General features: G+C 38.3%; 1 protein-coding gene across 4 annotated transcripts; it reads right to left on the reverse strand.

Moving 5' to 3' along the window:
• Nucleotides 1–1,397: 1,397 nt before the first annotated feature.
• On the reverse strand, nt 1,398–20,805 carry LOC103715249. 4 transcript variants are annotated; one of them, XM_008802837.3, is made up of 7 exons: nt 20,511–20,741; nt 18,356–18,479; nt 17,986–18,180; nt 16,905–17,021; nt 16,648–16,797; nt 2,647–2,705; nt 1,398–1,788 (listed from the first exon to the last, which is right to left on the reverse strand). In XM_008802837.3, exons 3-7 carry the CDS (start codon nt 18,163–18,165, stop codon nt 1,653–1,655), a joined length of 642 nt encoding a protein of 213 aa, XP_008801059.1. In that variant the 5' UTR covers nt 18,166–18,180; nt 18,356–18,479; nt 20,511–20,741; the 3' UTR covers nt 1,398–1,652. The 4 variants fall into 4 exon arrangements, 3 of the variants coding, with proteins under 3 accessions (XP_008801059.1, XP_008801044.1, XP_008801052.1); XR_003387246.2 differs by lacking the exon at nt 18,356–18,479 and adding an exon at nt 16,069–16,159 and having other exon boundaries at nt 1,412–1,788; nt 20,511–20,805; XM_008802830.3 differs by lacking the exon at nt 18,356–18,479 and adding an exon at nt 5,518–5,633 and having other exon boundaries at nt 1,412–1,788; nt 20,511–20,805.
• Nucleotides 20,806–20,908: the final 103 nt, after the last annotated feature.

The raw sequence follows: 20,908 nt of genomic DNA on the forward strand, positions 1-20,908 counted from the left end.
ATCAATTTTCAGAGATATGATCATTATAAAAAAAAAATGAAAATCATACAAGACATTTTGGACAAATCAGTGCAATCAAGGAGTTTGCTTTAAAAATGATGTTTAATGGACTGCTTTGCATTCAAAAATATTGTATTTCCATCTATATTCAACTTTTTGTACATGTGAGGAAACCAAACAAACCATGGTTAACACAAGTAGCAATTTTAGAGAGGACGTGATAAAAATCTGCAGAGGCGCCACTTAATACATTCGTGAATGATTACTACCCAATAACCCTTACTAAAAACCCTGAAAAAACAATGACACCAACATTCGATAGTTCTACCAACCAGATATGCCTACATCTTAATTATGTACCTCGTCCAACCAATTAACGATTATCTGAGAGATCTGCTCATTATTTTATCATTTGCCATCGCATGCCCTAGATTTTTCATCATTATACCATGATCACCAGATAGGAAGGTTGTTCACATGAATATAATTGTGACATACAAATTATATCTTTCTTTGATCTGATCCAAGTATTAAATTCAACCTGATATATTCCCCAACAAACCTATTCAATAATTTTTCGAGTTGCTCTTTTATTTCTGAAAATTCAAGGCCAAGTTCCAACACCAGCTGAAGATATTATTACCTCTATTTATTAACGGGGATAGAATATTGGAAAAGTGAAAAAGGAAAAGTGAAGCCACCATTAACAACAACCTGTTTAATATGAGCTGATACCACACAAAATGGAATTTTGCACATAAGAGACCATTTTTTCTTTCTTGGCATTCAGATTTTTTTTCCTTTCCTGTTTTTTTATTGCGGGGGGTAGGGACAGTCCAATTTTAAAATTTTAAGATACGTTAATATGTCTCGCGCAAATACTCCAGCCAAAAACATATGTCTAAATGGAGTTGAATACACATTGTTTTTTATAAACAAACAATAAATGCCCATATTTCGATAGCAAACATACATTTTCTTAATACAGTTATAAATATTTTTAATGCTGAATTCACATTTGTTAAGCGTGCACACATACATTTTCTTAATACAGTTATAAATATTTTTAATGCTGAATTCGCATTTGTTAAGTGTGCAATGTCTAGACTCTAGAGTGTATATTTTTGAAGCAAGGATAAAAGTGTCCAAAAATTTAAAAAATGGTCAGTTTTGCAGAAAAAACAAATAAGTTCAGAATTGATTTAAAAAACATAAAAATAGAGTAGGTCATTTCTGCAAAAATTTTACAGCTGAAATTGTCCTTATGAAGTTTTTGACTGTATACAACTAAAACTCTGCCAAGCCCTAAAGATCCGATAACATTGTATGAGAGAGGGGGAGAGAGAAGTTCCTGTTATAGCTTGCTTTGGAATTATGACTCGGAAATAAACAAAATATTTCTGACAAAAACTATAGCCATTGACAGCAATATAAATTTCTTGCATGCACCAATAAACAATGACAACTTCATTGCATCTTCTGCTGCCTTTTATCCAAGAATGAAAATAATGAAATGCCTCCCTTCTATCCCCAGGACAAATACATCTAATTCCCCAAAAAACATTGATAAGAAAACAAAGTAATAATTGAGGGAAGGATCCCCATCTGCCAGCCTAAAAGCAAATGTTAGAATCTCTTATCAATGTATATGATCAATCCAAGTAAAAGAGAGTAACAATTTTTCGAAGATTCTTTGCCTCCTGGCAGGTCTCCATGAGCAATCTGCTGTCATGAAATGCAAAACAGATGACTTGCTGTACCTTTGAGAGAATGTCCATGTTGCACAGCCTGTTGTTCCAGCACCAAAGTGTTAGCAGAATATCTATTCCCTTCTAGAAAGAGACTCGAAAATATATCATTCATTCACAATGCAAAAGAATATTAGAAGGGTATCATGAACTAAGAAAATAAAGTCTTCTTTTCCCTGCATTTCCTATTATTCCTACAAATAATGACAATCCAAAAAAGTAAATGTGGTAAATGAGGGCTGAGCCACCACAAGCCATGTATAATGTAGGACAGCTTCACCATGACATAAAACTTAATGCAGCCTGATTCTTTACAGAATTGATCCAATTATTCTTCACAGCTTGAAATTATTATCAGCAATTCAGGAAAAATGATTTTTGTCTACAATTAGAGTAAAATGCAGTGCTTTTCTTTGTGTACTTGAAAGAGGGAGACAGTCAGATTTCGGCAGTATGCATGCAAGAACTGGAATACATTTTGTTCATATTATAATCTTAATGGTCATAATCCTAGAACAATAAAGGAGTTGATGCAATTTAAGTCTTTCAACAATTCGCTCATGGTGGAAGAAAGAGTCGTGATACAACAGCAATCAGGCATCCAATTTCCTAAGCAGCGTTGAAAATGGGTATGATCAGCTGATCCTATGGATCCAACAATGGGTTGAAACATTATAAAATGATCATGATGCTCTCTTCTCAACTCAGATTGTAAGAGAACAAATTGATGAAGTCACAAACTAGTAAGCACCAATACCAGTACCAAATCCCAACCCTTCTAAACCTGTAAAACTGAGCAGAAAGTTCAACTTGGGTGCAAAATTTTGTCAATTGTCAATCATTCTTCAAAATTAGTGATCGTGGATGAGAAAAGGTAAATGCAGCGCCAGTACCATACCTGCTAGCTTCAATCAATGGCAGATGATCATTCTCAGGTTTTTCAATCAGATTTTTAACCTGCAAAATGAAAACAAAGTCATTAAAAGAAAAAATCAAAAAAAGACTAGCTTTTCAAGATGCGACTGACCAAACAAACTCACTAGTATATCAAAGTCACTTTCATGAATTTACTTGTCCAGCAGAAATAATGACTAATTTCTTTCGCACTAAAAGTAGCAAAAACTATGTCTTTGAATGTATACACAAACAAGAAATTATTCAACTTGATGATCCCAGAATCATGATGCTAGATGCATTAAGGGCAACCAAGGTGGATGACATTTTAAGAAGTTTCAGATTTCAATTAGTGGTTATTCCAGCTACTTGTTTGACAAGAACTAACAATAACAAAAAGGAAATTTGGAAATATCAAAATGTTCAAACTGATTTCGTGATACAGTAGCTAGCTAAACAAGCATGTTACAACAAATTTCAGAAAATTCTGCATTGATGGTGCCCTATGCCTCCGGCCATGATATCAACAGCCACATTTTGACGGTTCCTCGTAACCATATCATCATACCACATATTCCAGGGTCTGATCTCGACAACTTCACTCATTTTTCCCCTCCATGAACATGCTTCCATGCAAAGATTTTTTGGTCCTTAATTCCTTATTATCTGTCTATCACTTGGTTAATAAAAAAAATAAAAGAATGCAGTTGGGTATTCATCTGCAAAAGATTAGTAAATAAAAAAAGAAAAGGGGCACTTTTGAAGGTTGTTGAATCATTATATTTTTCTTTTTAATTTCTGAACCAGCAGTAATCAAATAAAGAATTCACTGAAAGGACACCTGCCCACACCCTCCATACAAAGAGAAGCAACCAATTTATGGCAGTCATATATGCACTGGTTTTGCAACATTGATATCGATACTGGGTGTTTTCTCTTTATCATTTGTTTCACCAACGCCTGCTTTTCAGAATAAGAACTTGAACCCCCACTCCCCCACCCAAACATTCAATTCCACCCATGGAAATCTGTCGGTACATAGTGCATATAGAATCATAGATAGGATTTTCAATGCTCAGAGACAAATCATTGCACAACTACTGGGATGTGGAGGGGAAATACAAGCTCCTTGCTAGTACAGTCTTTTCCTTTTTCCTAATTGCAGAAAGGCTTTGCTGGAGATTCCTGAGCCTGGAGTTGGCAGTTGTGCAGTTTCTTTCTGCTTCCAAGTCTATCTTGATGTTGTACAAAACTTGAATAAATGGTTCCATCCATCAAGAAAGAAGATACTTAAACTGTCATTAATATATAAAAAAATGGTTCTTTAAAAAGGGTGTTGCACAGCAGCATGAGTCACCAAGCTTTGTGCTTAAATAGACATGATGCTTGGGCCCATATAGCTAAGTGAGGCACATAGGTAAATGCGTGCATAGACAAAAAATGCAACTTTTACCTAAGTGCTGACTTTTACAGTGGTCTGCTAGTGCTTCGGCTGTTTTAAAAGGCAGTTATATTATGCAGCAAGTCAACACTTAGGTAAAAGTCAGGCACATCCTTAAATCCGTACATAGATGTAAATTATCCTAAGGACCTAAATGAGATTAGCAAGACATTAACTACTAACATTACTTTTTTCCTAAATTTATTGAAAAATATTTATTAATCATCCAGAAGAACAAGTGTCCAATATAATTTAATGCAACAGGCAACTCTACCAAATGACAAGCAGCCAATTTTAAGCTGAAATTACAATTAACAAAAGATTTTACGGGACCTATAACTTGTAACTAAGGATTCGGAGCAGCAGTAAGAGACAAGGAGCTATGACCTCGTGGCCTAAATGGTTAGTACTCTAACCTGTCTGCCTAATACCCAACCAATTGAGGAGAAAAGGAAAAATTGTCAAATTTAACTCACTTGAGACACCTAGGTACATGCAGTTTGCTTGGCACTAGTTAGGTGGTTGGCCTGCATAAACCTGGGCAGCTAGACCTAAGCAAGTTGAACACGGGATACATTAAGCCTAGGCAGGTGCTTTCTAACTATAGGGGGTTCATTGCTTATAGGACTTTATCGACTTTCATCAATTCAAAATAGAGTAAATTACAAAAAACCCCTAAGATTAGGGGTAAATTATTCTTACATTTAATAGTTTGAAAAAACTATGCTTACTCCCAAAGGTTTATTTCTATCCAACACTTAAACCCATAACTTAACAAAACGTTTATCAAACTGTTAACCTTAAACGAGACCTAAATGCTATGTCAGAAAAAATTTCGTAAATGACCACAATAACTTTAAGTGACATAACGGCCACCCAAGGACATAAGAAAACATGTGCATCCTCCTTCCCATCCAAGGGCAATTTTGATTTTTTATATGAGGTAAAGCTTTCACTAACACCGTTAATTTGACTAGGTAAAATTGTTGGTTTACAAATAATTAAGTGTAAGTATAATAAAGATAAACCTTAAGGGGATTTTGTAATCTACTCTTTAAATTAGTATATAATGTCCAACAGGAGAACTCGCATTGCTTGATCATTATGCATTACTAGGAAACTGAAATTGGGTGGCTCCTTTTTGCCTCCCTTTACATCAAAAAAAAAAGGAAACCGAAACATGCTATACATGAGTAGTTCAATAGCTTAATCGTTTAAGAAATTTATTAAAATCCAGTTCATAGTCAGGCAACATTATTTTCATGACCAAAAATTGAAAAAATTCCTTTTTATTAAGAAAATTGATTGAAAACTAGAAAAGGAAATGCAACTAAAAGATAGCATACTTCACCTCTTTATTATCATGCCATGGATGATTTGGCGCAGTTGATGTGAAAGCGAGATTACAAACAACTAAAAGATAGCATACTTCACCTCTTAATTATCATGCCATGGATGATTTGGCGCGGTTGATGTGAAAGCCAGATTGCAAACAACCAATTTGGATAATTGATGGAAAAATTGATTTGAGTATCAAATATGTCAATTACCTTGCATTTTCACAGTTTAGAGATAACGTAAATAACTTCTCAATGTTGTCTATGCATATCAGATATTCACAATTACCTTGCACACTCCATCATAAATAATAAGCAATTGAACTGAAAATGGAAGAACACTTCAAGGTCACATTTGCAAAACACAATGTTATCTATTCTCAATCTTTATAAAAATTGGATTTATAATGATTAATGTTCGCTTTCTGTCTCTCAAACCATAGAGGTGTATGCAATAATTTTATAATATTCTTAAAATTGAAAAATATGAAACATAACATGTCTAAAAACAAGCAACATTCTCAATTTGGTAATGTTATAATACTCCCTAAGTTTCCTCGTAGCATAAGGTGTGTTAAACAGCTGCCATGCTTTTTATTGACCAATGGTCACAATGCAAGATGGTTGCCAACCTACTATATCTAGGCAGAAGTATTAGTTGGAAGCAATGATTGCTGAACCGAGCTATACCGGCCGGTTCAACCCAAACCGAGCCGATCCGGTCTCCGACCGGATCGGTTCTCCAATGAAAAACAGTTCCGGCCCCTAGCCCTGATTGGATGTGGTCGGAACCGGCCGAAAATTGACAAAACCGGACGGTTCCATTCGGTTCGAACCGGTACTGAACCGTACCGATCGCCAACCGGTACAGGTCTCCGTACCGATTCGACGAACCTTGATTAGAAGTGTTGGTTGATTCATATTTTTGGTGAAGTATCAAATTGTTTGCTGTCATAGGATCTCACTTTCTCTCATCTTATGGTTCCTTCTTAGGACTCGTTAGGTTCGCTAGAAAAGAAGAAGAAAAAAGTGCAGTCAATAGAAAAACAAAGAAATACCTCTTGTTTGGTTGGAATTTTCAAAAAAGAGAGATAAGAAAATAGCTTTCCCATGAAAATAAGATTTCCATGTTTTATGAAAAAGAAAAACCCATGGGAGAATAGAAAAGCCACTTCTTTGGCAATTGAAAATTGGGGTTTCCTTTTTTTCTCCAAAAGTACCCTTAAGCCATCAAAATTCATAGAAAAGACCTTTCCCTTTATTAAGGATATAAAGGTATTTTATACAACTTTCCCTGACATAAGCCATTCTAGAATGTGCCACTTTTCCATAATCAACTTAACATGCCAAAACCATTTTTTCATGCATCATATTCCTAGAAATCATCTTCTTAGAAAAAACATTCTAGTGAGACAAAATTCTTCCCACGAACTAAACGAGTCCTTAGTTCTTACTCCCTCACATCCTGCAAAGCTTCCGCTAGTTGCTGGTCGCTCCTGGACCAGGGCTCCCTGCTGCTTTTGCTATTTAAATACCCGCTATTAACATATATAATGTAACAAACTCCCTCCCCCACCATGGACGTTATAATGCTACAACATCTGTTTGTCTAAACTGTAGGTTGAGTACCTAATAACTGCATTCACGGGTGGCTGCACCAACCCCCATGCCATGTGGCATGCTAGTGGTGCAGGAAAAGTTTTGGTATTAGAGCTCGCGCTTGTAGCAATGTTCACACCCTTTGAAGCAAACTAATGCTTGTCTTCTCCAAAGTTATAACATTTCTTATATTGCTTTCAAACTAACACTTAAGCAAAAAAAATGTTTATGTATAGGAAAAAGCTAGCAGTCCAAACATGTTACCAAACTGGTTCTCAATCAACCATTGCACTGGATGCAACAGTCCATGAATGGTTCAACGAAGTGAATCCCACCAACTTATCCCACGTTGACTCGACAATCATCTCATACCATGTCAACCTAGGACCACTTTGCCAACTACCTTGGACTGAATAGAACCTTGCCGTGTCTTATATCACAATAATTTATTAAATCTTTACTATTATAATGAGAATAGGTTTGAGATGCAATGATGGCTTTTACTCAAGAACAAGCCACTGCAGGCAACAACCAACGCACAATCAGTAGCAGGTCTGATGGACCAATCCATTAAACCACACAGCACAGGGAGGAAGTCAACATTTCCACGTGTCATTGATCTCAAGGCCTTCTTCTTTCCAAATCTAGCCACTGGATAAACTCTCCATCTAAGCAATGGGCACAAGGAGATAAATCAATGGCATTTCCATGCGCCAGACAGCTGGAGAACCATCCACATCCAAGCCAAACACTCACTGCAACAAGATAATGAATGGTAGAACAGCCTCAGAAAAACTCCAGTGCCTCTTCTTGAAGCTCTTATTGGTGGGGACACCAGCCTATCTGCCATTTATTTTTGGTTTATCTGTTATGCCAGTTTTTTTTATTTGCATCCAGAAATTTTAATTTTTGAGTCCAGTTAATTTCTGTGTTAAGACAAGTTCGTATCAGGTCCAATCCAATTCAAGTCCAGTTCAAGTAATGTTGAGTCAAGTCAATGTCGGTCCAGTCTAAGTAGTATTGAGTCCTTGTCATTTAATCATTTCCTGCACCTGATTCCATCGCCCAACCGATCGGCAACAGCAAGAAGGAAGTTGCCGATTCAATGCCTTTAATTCCTGCGATGGGTTCCTAGAACAAACCGATGCCATCCCAAGCGTTTTCAGCAGATCCATATCGCCCGTTCCTCTTCCCAAAACGGCTTCATCCCAAGAAGAACGCCCAGCCAAACCGAAGGAATATTGCCACTGCCTTCCAGCATCGCATTGCATCCATCCGGTTCCCAACCAGCCGGTGTTTCCTCCTTTCCAAGGCTTCTTCGAGATCGCCTCATCCCAAGATGTTCCACGGAAGCAACCGCTGTTCCAGCCGACCAAGGGAAGATCAATCGGTTCCTTCCTTGCTGCGATTTTCTTGGAACCAGACCATCAATCGTTGCATTTTCTTTCCCGCGGAGAAGAGAAGAAGGAAGCCCGCATTTAGCGATTTTTCAGGATTATTCTCCCATCACCCGGTCAGCCATCAATGCCTTCCACCGTCCAAAGCATCGCGATTCAAGACGTCTTCAACAGGGATCCCATGGCCCCTATCCATTTAATCCAACGGTCACCAGTTTTATTTTGTCTTGTCACTTGGGTTTCCCCTGCCTATAAATAGGCCTCTTGTTATGTTTAAAGGGCAGGTATGAATGAATTAAGCAAATGAATATGAAAGTGTTTTGAGTATTTTGAAAAGAAAGAGCTGAGGCTCTCTCTCTTGCTTCCCTCCCCTTGAGTTCTTCCTTCCTCTTGAGTGAAAGCGGCTTCTCCCTGTCTTCCGCAAGTTCTTCTAGCGCAAGCAGCGCATCAACCGGCCTCTCCCCTTCTTCTGGTTTCCTCTTTCTAGCGCAGGCGGCGCACATTCTCCGGCTTCTGTTCTCCCTTCCGGATTCCTTCCCCGATCCGACGATCCGTCGTCTGGGTTATTTATCTTAGTTAGAGTTTATCCGTATCCATATTTAGTCCACAGAAATTAATCCCCCATAGTTTTGTTTCAGGTCTACCCGGAGTTCGTCGTGTGCCAAGACGAAGGGCGACCCGACCACAGCCAGGACCCATGGATCCGTCCTCCCTCTTCCAGGAATCCAATCTTCGTATCGGTGAGACCTTTCCACAATTATATTCATGAGTAGATCGTTATTGGAAATTAGTTGAGAAAACCCAAGTTTATGCTTAACCCGGTTCATATTAAAAATAGATCGAGGTGCCTTAATTTAGTGAGGATTTCTTAATCGTCACCGATCCACATTTTCTCGAATTTAAAAAAAGGAATAGAATTTTCTGAATAGCATTTCAGCATTTTGTTCCGCATCAACTTGGTATCAGAGCAAGTTTACTAGGGCACCAGTTTTAATCTTTCCGCATCCTTTCTAAGTATAGTTTATTTGGGCATCGTCATACCTTAGCAGTCTGCATTCCGCATTACATTAAGAATAGGCCTGCATCTTAGTTCACATTTCGGCAATTCATCAAGCATTCAGCCTGCTAAATTTAGCTCTGCATCATCCTCCTAGTTTCATTAATTCCCGTACCTAGTAGTGTCAAAAAAAAAAAATTAAAAAAAATTAGGACTCGTTTCTAGACCTCCGTGGGACATACGATAAAAAATTTCAGTACCGTCGGAGATCGTTTGATCCCCGAAAGAATTCCTGAAACAGGTCTGCACGTCCAGCCCTGTTCTGCAACAGCCCACGTAAACACCCCTTCGGTGTTTCATCCATTCCTGCGTCCACAAGGCTTGAAAAATTCTGAAAACCTAGGGATAGCTTACCGACTTAGTTAGAAAGTGTGGGTCTAAATTTCATTAAAATCGGAGACTGTTTGGTCCCTGAGAAAAATCTCCGAATCACCCTACACGTCACCCTGCTCCTGAATTCCAGTATACATACCACTGTTCAAACTAAATTTCCCCGTCCCTAGAAATTGCCAAAAAATCTCAAATTTGGGCAACTCTGAAACTAGACAAAAAGGGGGTATTCAACCACAAAGGGAGATTTGGAAATCAATCTCGAAGTATTTCCAAATTTTCGGTTAACTACGAGGTCCTGTTCTGAAAAAAAAAAAATGAAATCCCCAGTTCTTTCAGCTCTTGAGGAGATCAATCACAAATTAGGCAAGTTGTGTGTTCGATTCAATTCCCTAGAAAAACATGGGGATATGAAAAATCCCTCCATAGCAAGTAACCCCAGACCCAGTCCTATGGTTGCCGCACCCAACTGTCTTCCACCAGTTAGTTCTCAAACCCGGAAGAAATCTAAGAACCATAGCACCCTGGTCAAGAAGCCTAAAGCAAGTATCTCCAAAATCAGATGCCTCAACTGCACCAGAGAAGGTCACCTTGCGAGCCAATGCCCCTCCGAACTTTTGAACCTTGGAGTAACTGAAAAAGAATACCCGGAAGAAATTTTAGAAGGTGAGGAAATTTATATAGCAGACCCAGACCTAGCTGAAGCCTATCATGAACCAAGTCCAATTAAGGAAGTTCAGCTAGAACCAAAGGTAATTAATTTGGAATGCAACCCGGCCCAACCAGAGGAAAATATAAATTGGCCGATTATCACTATCTCTAATACCTTACCTGTTCACTTCCAATCATATGAGAAAGATATAAGGTATGACGTCCCTCCTAGGAATGTTGGCGGTATAACCCTAGGAAGGCATGGGTTGCTTGATCAAGATACCACTTTCGAAAGCAAAAACATCATTCTATATCCTAAGAAAGCTAATAGAAGAGACCCTATAGGATTCAGTGGGAAAAAATACAACCCTGGACTGTACTCACTAATACCAATACCTGACTGTCCATGGAAGCGTACTCGATTTGCCAAATATGTTAAGAAAACTTTGTGGCATTTATTAGGGATAAAATGAAAATTTGCATCTGCATACCTTCCACAGAGCGATGGTCAGCAACCTAAGAGTCCAGTAGAGTAAATTTGCATTTAGAGTCATTAGAGTCAGCAATTACATTGCATGCATATCAGTCGAGTTCCTTTTTTTTTTAAAAAAAAAAGTTTTTTTGAAAATTTTTTTTTTAAAGAATAGTGGATCAAATATATGAATTATGGCATCAGCTCTACCTTTTAATATTTCTAATCTGGTTATGCATAAAGGCAATAACGATACCCAGTGAGATATTGAGCCTGATCCATCTTTTAAGAGCGAACCCCACCTGAGTGTCCACGGCCAGAAATTTTGAAGAAACACGATAGCATTGAGAACAAGGTCCGCCGTACCGGTCCGGATCGGCGTACCGGTGGCCGGCCGGACCGGTACGGTACCGGTCCGGACCACTTTCTTTCCCATCAAAAAAAAAAAAAAAACCACAGCGAGGCGCTGTGGTTCCCCCCCCAAAAAAAAACACCGTACCGGTGCGAACCGACCGGTTCGCACCGGTACGAGGCCGGTACCAAGCGGTACCGGCCGGTACGGTCTCCGTACCGGCCGGTTCACAGAAGAAAACTGGAAATACCGGTTTTCATCTGTGTCTGGTACCGGTCAGGGACCGGACCGGTACGTACCGGCCCGTACCGGCCGGTACGGGCCGGTACGGCATTCCTTAATTGAGAATCCTGGACGAGCAGAATATTTCTACTTGGAGGAATGGATACCTGAGGTGCTTGGTTCGTTGGTAAGGTCAACCTAAAATCTTGACACATGGCTAACCCGAGAAGAGCTGCATCAGTTTTTCCCTGACATTCTACCAGGTCCAAACCATATTCCATTCGACGGAGTCGAATTTTTTTCAGCCTGGGAGAATTGGTGGGGACACCAGCCTATCTGCCATTTATTTTTGGTTTATCTGTTATGCCAGTTTTTTTTATTTGCATCCAGAAATTTTAATTTTTGAGTCCAGTTAATTTTTGTGTTAAGACAAGTTCGTATCAGGTCCAATCCAATTCAAGTCCAGTTCAAGTAATGTTGAGTCAAGTCAATGTCGGTCCAGTCTAAGTAGTATTGAGTCCTTGTCATTTAATCATTTCCTGCACCTGATTCCATCGCCCAACCGATCGGCAACAGCAAGAAGGAAGTTGCCGATTCAATGCCTTTAATTCCTGCGATGGGTTCCTAGAACAAACCGATGCCATCCCAAGCCTTTTCAGCAGATCCATATCGCCCGTTCCTCTTTCCAAAACGGCTTCATCCCAAGAAGAACGCCCAGCCAAACCGAAGGAATATTGCCACTGCCTTCCAGCATCGCGTTGCATCCATCCGGTTCCCAACCAGCCGGTGTTTCCTCCTTTCCAAGGCTTCTTCGAGATCGCCTCATCCCAAGATGTTCCACGGAAGCAACCGCTGTTCCAGCCGACCAAGGGAAGATCAATCGGTTCCTTCCTTGCTGCGATTTTCTTGGAACCAGGCCATCAATCGTTGCATTTTCTTTCCCGCGGAGAAGAGAAGAAGGAAGCCTGCATTCAGCGATTTTTCAGGATTATTCTCCCATCACCCGGTCAGCCATCAATGCCTTCCACCGTCCAAAGCATCGCGATTCAAGACGTCTTCAACAGGGATCCCATGGCCCCTATCCATTTAATCCAACGGTCACCAGTTTTATTTTGTCTTGTAACTTGGGTTTCCCCTGCCTATAAATAGGCCTCTTGTTATGTTTAAAGGGCAGGTATGAATGAATTAAGCAAATGAATATGAAAGTGTTTTGAGTATTTTGAAAAGAAAGAGCTGAGGCTCTCTCTCTTGCTTCCCTCCCCTTGAGTTCTCCCTTCCTCTTGAGTGAAAGCGGCTTCTCCCTGTCTTCCGCAAGTTCTTCTAGCGCAAGCAGCGCATCAAGCGGCCTCTCCCCTTCTTCCGGTTTCCTCTTTCTAGCGCAGGCGGCGCACATTCTCCGGCTTCTGTTCTCCCGTCCGGATTCCTTCCCCGATCCGACGATCCGTCGTCTAGGTTATTTATCTTAGTTAGAGTTTATCCGTATCCATATTTAGTCCACAGAAATTAATCCCCCATAGTTTTGTTTCAGGTCTACTCGGAGTTCGTCGTGTGCGAAGACGAAGGGCGACCCGACCACAGCCAGGACCCGTGGATCCGTCCTCCCTCTTCCAGGAATCCAATCTTCTTATCGGTGAGACCTTTCCACAATTATATTCATGAGTAGATCGTTATTGGAAATTAGATGAGAAAACCCAAGTTTATGCTTAACCCGGTTCATATTAAAAATAGATCGAGGTGCCTTAATTTAGTGAGGATTTCTTAATCGTCACCGATTCACATTGTCTCGAATTTAAAAAAAGGAATAAAATTTTTTGAATAGCATTTCAGCATTTTGTTCCGCATCACTTATACCAACTCATGCCTCTACAAGCTGACTGCTTCCCTCCACAAATTATTGGAGTAAGATAATGTAGAAATGCCCCATGTAGCCCCTTGAGCATGTATATGAAGAACTGCACAGGCTTCTGCTTTGAAGCTGCAAGGAAAACAATCATTTTGGATGGGGAAAGGATCAACACTATGACTACCAAAATATATCCAAGATGAGGTCATTGTCATGGAAAGAGCAAAGAGGGGGCGCAACAACCAGAAAGGGCAGATATTCGGCCAAAAACAAATAAAAGGGGGGTTCCCTAGGCAAAGTTAGCAGGACAACAACCAGAACAACACCTTTGCCCAAAGCTTCTCTATAAATGATTTTCAGAGCGAGGTCCCAAAATCTTTGTGGGGAGACAGAGAGAGGCTAGCATTAATTGTTCAGGCACAATAGGGCAAAAATGGAATTAGGAGAATTACTTTTAAACCAATAGAGATTAAAAGCTGCAGCCAAAATGGGGACATGGATAGAAATAAATGAGTTGCTTAATTCTTTTTTTAGCCAGGCAAGGGTATTGGGAGCAATAGCTGCAAATTGATGAAAGATCAAGAACAATAAAGGCCAAAGTTGCACCATACATTGTTTCATTGAGGTACATGAGTGGAGCCAGCTTTACTACATATACAAAAGAAAATGTACAGTTACATATAAATACATTTTATAAGAAATGACAAATTATACCAACTAATTGTGACGACCAAGTCTAATGGTTGTCCTTGAAAACTACTACAAAAAGGCGCGCACACACATTAGTGAAAATAATTAAAAAATAAGAATACTAATTAAGATCATATAATAAATAAGACGTTTAAAAAAAAGGAAATGAAAAATATTGAATCCATAAAATTGATTATAAAAGAAAGAAAATGAAAAGTAACAAATTGGAGAAATGGCATAAACTAAAAAGCATCCACATTCATGATTTTTATGGTAAGTATTGATTTCTCTTTGAAATCTAATAAGGCATTAAAAATAAAAAAGGCATGGAAGGCTAAACATGGCAAGACATTGAGATAATATCAAAAGATCATCTTGAGTGAGTGGATCGGAAAGAGAGAGAAGAAAAGGGAGAAGATCTGCACACAACCTGAGCAGCTTTGTGGGGAGGGGAGGGGAAAGAGAAGGGAGAGATTGGTGACATTTTTCCTTATTCTATTAAGTATGGGGATTGTATAAGCGAAGGCCATTTTCAATAAAAAAGTTAATAGATAGAATCCTCCAAGAAAAATTCCAAGATTCACATTTCCCTTTTATATCACTGTACATGTATTATCTCTAACTCTGGAAGGTTCAGAATTTGAGAATTACAAGGAAGGTAGTTACACTTTCTCACATAATTATTCAATTGCTGTATATTGGATCACCATATGACAACGTAAATTTTTCAGGACCTCTTTCAGAATTTGAACTCATGCCGTATCCATTCTCTTCAAAAACTTCATCTAGCTCAAGCTTCAGACCTGCCCAATTATAACCTCAACATTCAAGGCACACATTCATCCCCCTTTAAGAACCAATTGTGTGCATATCTAATTAGTGATGGCTCTGGGCAACATGATGAACACACAGCCAGGTTGGGTGGTGTTATTTGAGATGACCAGTACAACTTTCATATTGCTTATGCTGAGCACTAAAAAGCTAAGGACCTGCTGGAGGCTGAGGTAAGATCTTTGCTCAAAGGTAGGCAATAGAACACTGTATTACCTCCATAATGGTGCTAACATATTGTTGATTTCTCCATGAAATCTTCAACCATGGGTAAACTCCACCTGGGAATATCCACCTTCCACCACATCTTGAACAATACCCAGCAACGCTAACTCAAGTTTAGTACATGTAACATTCATAAGGATTCCCAACACAATGAAAAGAGCAGCAGATTGGCTGACCAAAGCAGCTTGAGTTACTCTAAGGAATACCTATTATATAGATCATCAGTGCCTTCCCCTAACTCTTCGAAGTGAGTTCAGGAGGACTTCAGTAATCTTTTAAAATTCTATTAATGAGTACCTGTTGGCCACTTCTTATCGCCAAAAACAAATGCGGCTTATACCTAATCCTCCGCAAGGAAAACAAATACTAGCAAATAAGACTATAACAAAACCAAATAATGCTATAATATTATATATGGAGATTAACAAAGAAATCAAGCATATAACACCAGTGAAAGGTGAACGTACGGCACTATTCCAATGGCTATCAAAAAGGGAATGTCCGCTCCAATTAAACTTATCATATATTAGCAAAAGGAGCTTCAAAAAAGAAACCTTGCACATTTAAATCCTTCTAAATAGCCTAAAGAAATTATCAAGCCACGATGCAACAAGGCATGAAGAAACAACCTATCAGCAACAAAAGTTGTCTTCGGGACAGACCATCAATTCACAAACAAGTCAATTCATTTGTTCTAAGGCATGTACAAGGGCACTATAGAAAAATTTGTTCATAGTTTCACAATGGAAAAGGCAGAATGAATAATTTTTTTTTTTTTTTGGCTTCACAAATGGTGATTACTACTGATGACGAAGCACAATTTCACAGTGGATGTTGTTGGACCAATATAATTCCAGATCTTCTTACATAATTAGTATAACTTTACATCCAATAATTAAACACTCCAAGAGACAGCAATGAACTTTAATAGCCTATGACTATGAAGCATAACAAGCAATCAGGGCTCTACACAGACTACCTTGCTCTTTCATCTTATAGCTCTACCACCAGCTCCACAAGAGAACGATACTGAAACTACTCAGTCTCTTAATTTCCAGCCAAAATGAAGCCTTAGATAAACAAGGAGGATATTAAGGTAGAAATTAGTACACTGAAGGAAGCTTAGGCACAGCAAGAATGAACAACATATATATTTAGCTTATATAGTTATGCACACAAATGCAAGAGATTACCCTTAAGGATACCTAAGAAACCAAAATAAGAGCTGTTAAATAGCTTTAAAAGAAAATGTAATTACCAATAATATAACTGTCAAAGGCAACAAGTGACAAAATATAATCAGAATAGTTTCTTAAAATGAGACCAAGTGCCTTTGCTATGCATATAATCAAAACATGCCTGTATTCATCATCACATTTTAAGACTGTCACAGAAACAGCAAGAAACAGAAACCAAATGATATGACTTATACATAACCAGACTTTTCAAAGTGCATGCTCCCCAGCAGATCTTGAGCCAAAGGAACAAGACATATGCAGCTCCCTTTTACATATATGTCATTCAAAATTGGAACAGGTAAAAAAAACTTTAGTCTTACTTTAGACAATAATTCCTGGCTCTCTGATGGTTGCATTTTTAGGCTTTGGGGCAAGATTACAGTAAGCAACTCTGGCTTCTCCGCTCTTAGAGCACCTCTGATAACAGCTGCATTAGTCCCAGATGCTCCTGAAGTAAAAATTTGATTTTTCTGCAGTGACATGAACACGTTCTAAATATTCAGAATTATGATTAAGTGAAAAAAGGACCGAAAGAATGATAGGTAGCTAGAATAGCAGCAAAGAAAAAAAATCCTACCGTTATCACCATAGCGTAACTTAGAATCTCGATAAGTTGCTGATGCATAAATCCCATATTACGTGTCCCAAAGAAACCAATCACTCTAGGTCCTTGCTGTTGAATAGCTAATAATTCCTGCAAGAATATTTGTTAGAAATCAAAATGGACTGAAACAAAACAATCCGAACCCTGTCTGTGTGTATTGTACATTGCTATCTATGTGTAGGGATAATTAATGTATGTGCATAGAGGCATAAGCTAAAAAGTTGAACTACTATTTTTACTGTTTTGATAATGTGTACAGGAAGGCAGACAACTGATCTGCAAGTTCATAAGAATGAGATGAGTAAAGATTGAAAGAACCTAAGTTGTAATATCAAATCTCCAGGCTACGGATATCATTCTTAAATATTAACAAACTGCTGAAATTATAAGTTAACAAGCATGATACAAAGAATACTCGAGATGGATGCATATACTTTTGTTTTACTTACAATATTAACCATCTTCCTTTCTGTGATGAGTAATCAAAGTTTAAATCCATGATATAATGTTTAGAATATGCTTGCTTACAATCTAAGCTATGAGTAAGAAACATCATTTGTATTTAATACTGAATACGTTAGGGCAAAAAAAAATCAGCTTCTCATTTAAGAAGTACGAGGTGATTATGTCACCTTAATCTCTGAGATACATCCACAGCTTGAGATATTATGAGCAATAAACTTCAAAGAGTTTAAAGAAGTCAACTCCAGAGAATCATATAACTTTTTTTTCATTAATGCTTTTGTTATTTTCCATTGAGAGGCCTGCACAGAATTTCAAGAGGCTGGTGTTTTAGAAATATCATAGTCTATCAATTGAATAGATTAAATATTAATATCTTGGCTTTAAAGATACTTGAAGTTCATTAATTGGTTTTCGACTTTGCCAAGGCAATTCACTGCAGCCTTTCTTCGAATACAAGTTAAAATATCCCATCTAATGATTAATAATCAATTGCAATGCCAAGTCCAATGTGGATGACAAGACATCCGATGAAAATTCTCCATAAGCTGCATATACCATGATGTTAAGCCTTAGTGATGAAAACAAATACCTGCAGATAATCGATATCAGGAATCGGCTTGTACTCTGATACAACAACTGTGTTCGAGCCTTCAACAACAGACCGTGCTTGTGTAGGAACTTGGACCCCATTCTCCCCATCAGACCCAAGCAATACTGCCTCATTCCTATGTTGATTCTCCCAATTACTTCCAACCCTACTTCTTCTCATATATCCACAAAGCCACTATAGCATTACATTGAAAAAAAAAAACAGTCCCTGGTAGTAAATCATCAGTGAAAACCAAATATACCACAAGACTATAACATTAACAAAGTACACAAGAGAAGAATATACGCTTCTAGAAAAAAAAGATATCAAATGTAACAAAAATCATAGAGAACTCAGTAATTTGTTCCACCTAAATTCTGCACGTTGAAAGTCAACAGACATTTTTGGCGTGAAAAAGAGAGAAGGCTTGATCTGTGGCCCCTTGACATATTCTCCAGAAAAGTAACTTGTGTGGAACCTCAATAAAGGAGACACTGCAGTATTCACATTAGACAAAAAGGCTAAAAATGAAGACTTGAATCAAACAGTGTTTCGTATCATGTGTAAGGCATAACTAACAGTCAAAACATAGAAACCTTTTCCGACCTATACAAAGTCGAGTAGTCGACTAAAAGCTACAAATGGTTTTTGTAGAAAATACTTAAAATACTTAATTATTACCTTTTTACAAGGATGTCATTACTTAACTTGTTTTTTCTTCAATACTTTTTTTAGTTCATATGTAATTCTATGATGACACAACTGTAAAGCTTGAAAATTAGAGCTAAGGTCTGAGATGTCCATCGACTGGTTACAAGTGTTAATGACAGGCATAAACATGCAATGCCTACAAATTTAAATCACAAAACAAAATTCACAAAGCAATACTTTCCCGATGCATGGGTGGTACATATTCAGTCTCTACAAGTGGAAAAAGTAAAGATTAATGTCAAAGTTCATTGTCATGGAAGAATAAGCAAGAAATCAAACTACAACATGTTATACATACAAAAAGAGTGCCACATTTGAAATTCCACACGTTGTATTTCTAATTTTGACAAGGCAAACTAATAAAACCAATCATATTTTACTATGCATAATGGGAGAGCCTTTGTGTCAGGACAAACAATGTGGCATGTATTCTTTCTTCTTTTTTTTTCAGTTCCCCCCTCTCAGAGAATCAACCCAGCAGTACTTTTGAAGGGACTCAAGGGGTGATACTTTAAATATAATGCCAAGAAAGAGAGAAGCAAGCATGACTTCATCTCCAGTCAGTAATTACGAAAGGAAGACTAGAGAAGTATATCAACAAAAAGAGTAAGTATATTTATCACTTCATAATTATAGCTCAAATGCTTTTTTGAATACACGTGCATCATACTTGAAACAATAAATGATAATTGATGGAATCACAGGTTTCCATCAAACACACCCGCTTGAAAAGGCCATTTGCATCGAACTTGCCCAACACTAGCATGATCGAAAAGAAAGCTTTATGGAACTACAAATTTCATGTTGAGATTAGCATATCACCTTTAGTGAATTTACCTTTCTAATGATTCTAAGCATACCACCCAAGATAAACAACATCAAAATTGGATCAGTTGATGCTACAACACCCAATAAAAGATACTAAATATGCATTCATTTTTCCAATATTTAAAAATGGCGTGTTGTATCGGAAATTTATCTTGAAGTACCAAGACCTTTTCAGCATTTGTATGCACAAATAAGGCCTGTTAGAACACTGCATTTCTAGTCTCCTCAAAAAAAATTTTACCCGATATCTTCTATTTCTACTTCGTATGACCTATTAATGATTCCCAAGATGCAAACTTTTTATTACCAACATGAGGCTAAGTCCATACCATATGCAACGAATCGAACCGCCAAATATTACATTAAGACTCACGAGATACCTCAGAATAGAAAGAAGAATGCAAAACCCTAGACTTAAAAGACACGCAAACGAATTGGCTATTTGAAAATGCTGAACCTAAAACAAATATCTGAGTGCAAACATTTGATATTAGAAATTTATCTTTAATTGTCAAAATACTTCAGGCATCTGCATGCATAGATAAGCCCCACTATAACATTATATCCCCACTCCCCTCAAGAGAATTTTAGCTGATACCTTCTATCTCCACTCTTTCTCACCAATTCTGCACAGGAATTGCCGTACGATCTCCAAGACACGACACATTTTTTTCTTACGAACATAAATCTAATCCCCCAAAGGGCCTACCAATATGAACTCCCAAATATTGCGCTAAAATTCACGAGATGGCTCGGAAAGAGAAAAGATTCCAGAATTCTAAAACACTAAAAAAAGAATTCAAAAAAATCAAAACTTGTCTAATAGAAACAACCATAAACGCGAAGCACACTTCCTACAACAACCACATGGAAAGATAGGGGTTTAAAAAAAACTATCTGGAGAGAGGGCAATAACTTTCAACAGAAACAGGGTTAAACATTCCTCCTTTAGAAAAAAGAAACATAGAGAAAGAAGAGAGTGTTACAGTGGGCCTCGAATTGATGGGTCTCTTGGCTCCACGCCATCCCCTACGGAAGGAAGAAGGCTCGAGGGAGGAGCAAGGAAAGCTAGGGTTTTGCAGGGCAAAGCAATGGCCGAGGGAGAGAGAAAGCGCCGGGTTTGGAGGCCGCAGGAGAAGCCCCAGGTGAGGAGAAGAGCCCATCCCTTCTCCCCCGACTTTTATTATTTCTACTCTCCTCGGCAACTTCGTTTCTCCTCCCTTTCTTTCTCAAAGTAAGAATATATATATATATATATATATATATATAGAGAGAGAGAGAGAGAGAGAGAGAGAGAGAGAGAGGACGCTCCTAGTTTTGTCCGCTTGCTAGCTGGAGAGTGGCTTCTCTCATGCAGTGTTCTCTGCTTTGGCCTTGGTGATGT

This window comes from Phoenix dactylifera, chromosome 14 (assembly GCF_009389715.1).
Source record: "Phoenix dactylifera cultivar Barhee BC4 chromosome 14, palm_55x_up_171113_PBpolish2nd_filt_p, whole genome shotgun sequence".
Taxonomy (NCBI): Eukaryota; Viridiplantae; Streptophyta; class Magnoliopsida; order Arecales; family Arecaceae; genus Phoenix; species Phoenix dactylifera.

Coding starts and splice junctions, on each gene's coding strand:
- LOC103715249 (XM_008802822.3), bottom strand. CDS start 20,687: ATGGGCTCTTCTCCTCACCTGGGGCTTCTCCTGCGGCCTCCAAACCCG. Junction 18,181..20,510: donor CCATCAATTCGAGGCCCACT/GTAACACTCTCT, acceptor GTAATGCTATAG/TGGCTTTGTGGATATATGAG. Junction 16,798..16,904: donor GTTACGCTATGGTGATAACG/GTAGGATTTTTT, acceptor ATGTCACTGCAG/AAAAATCAAATTTTTACTTC.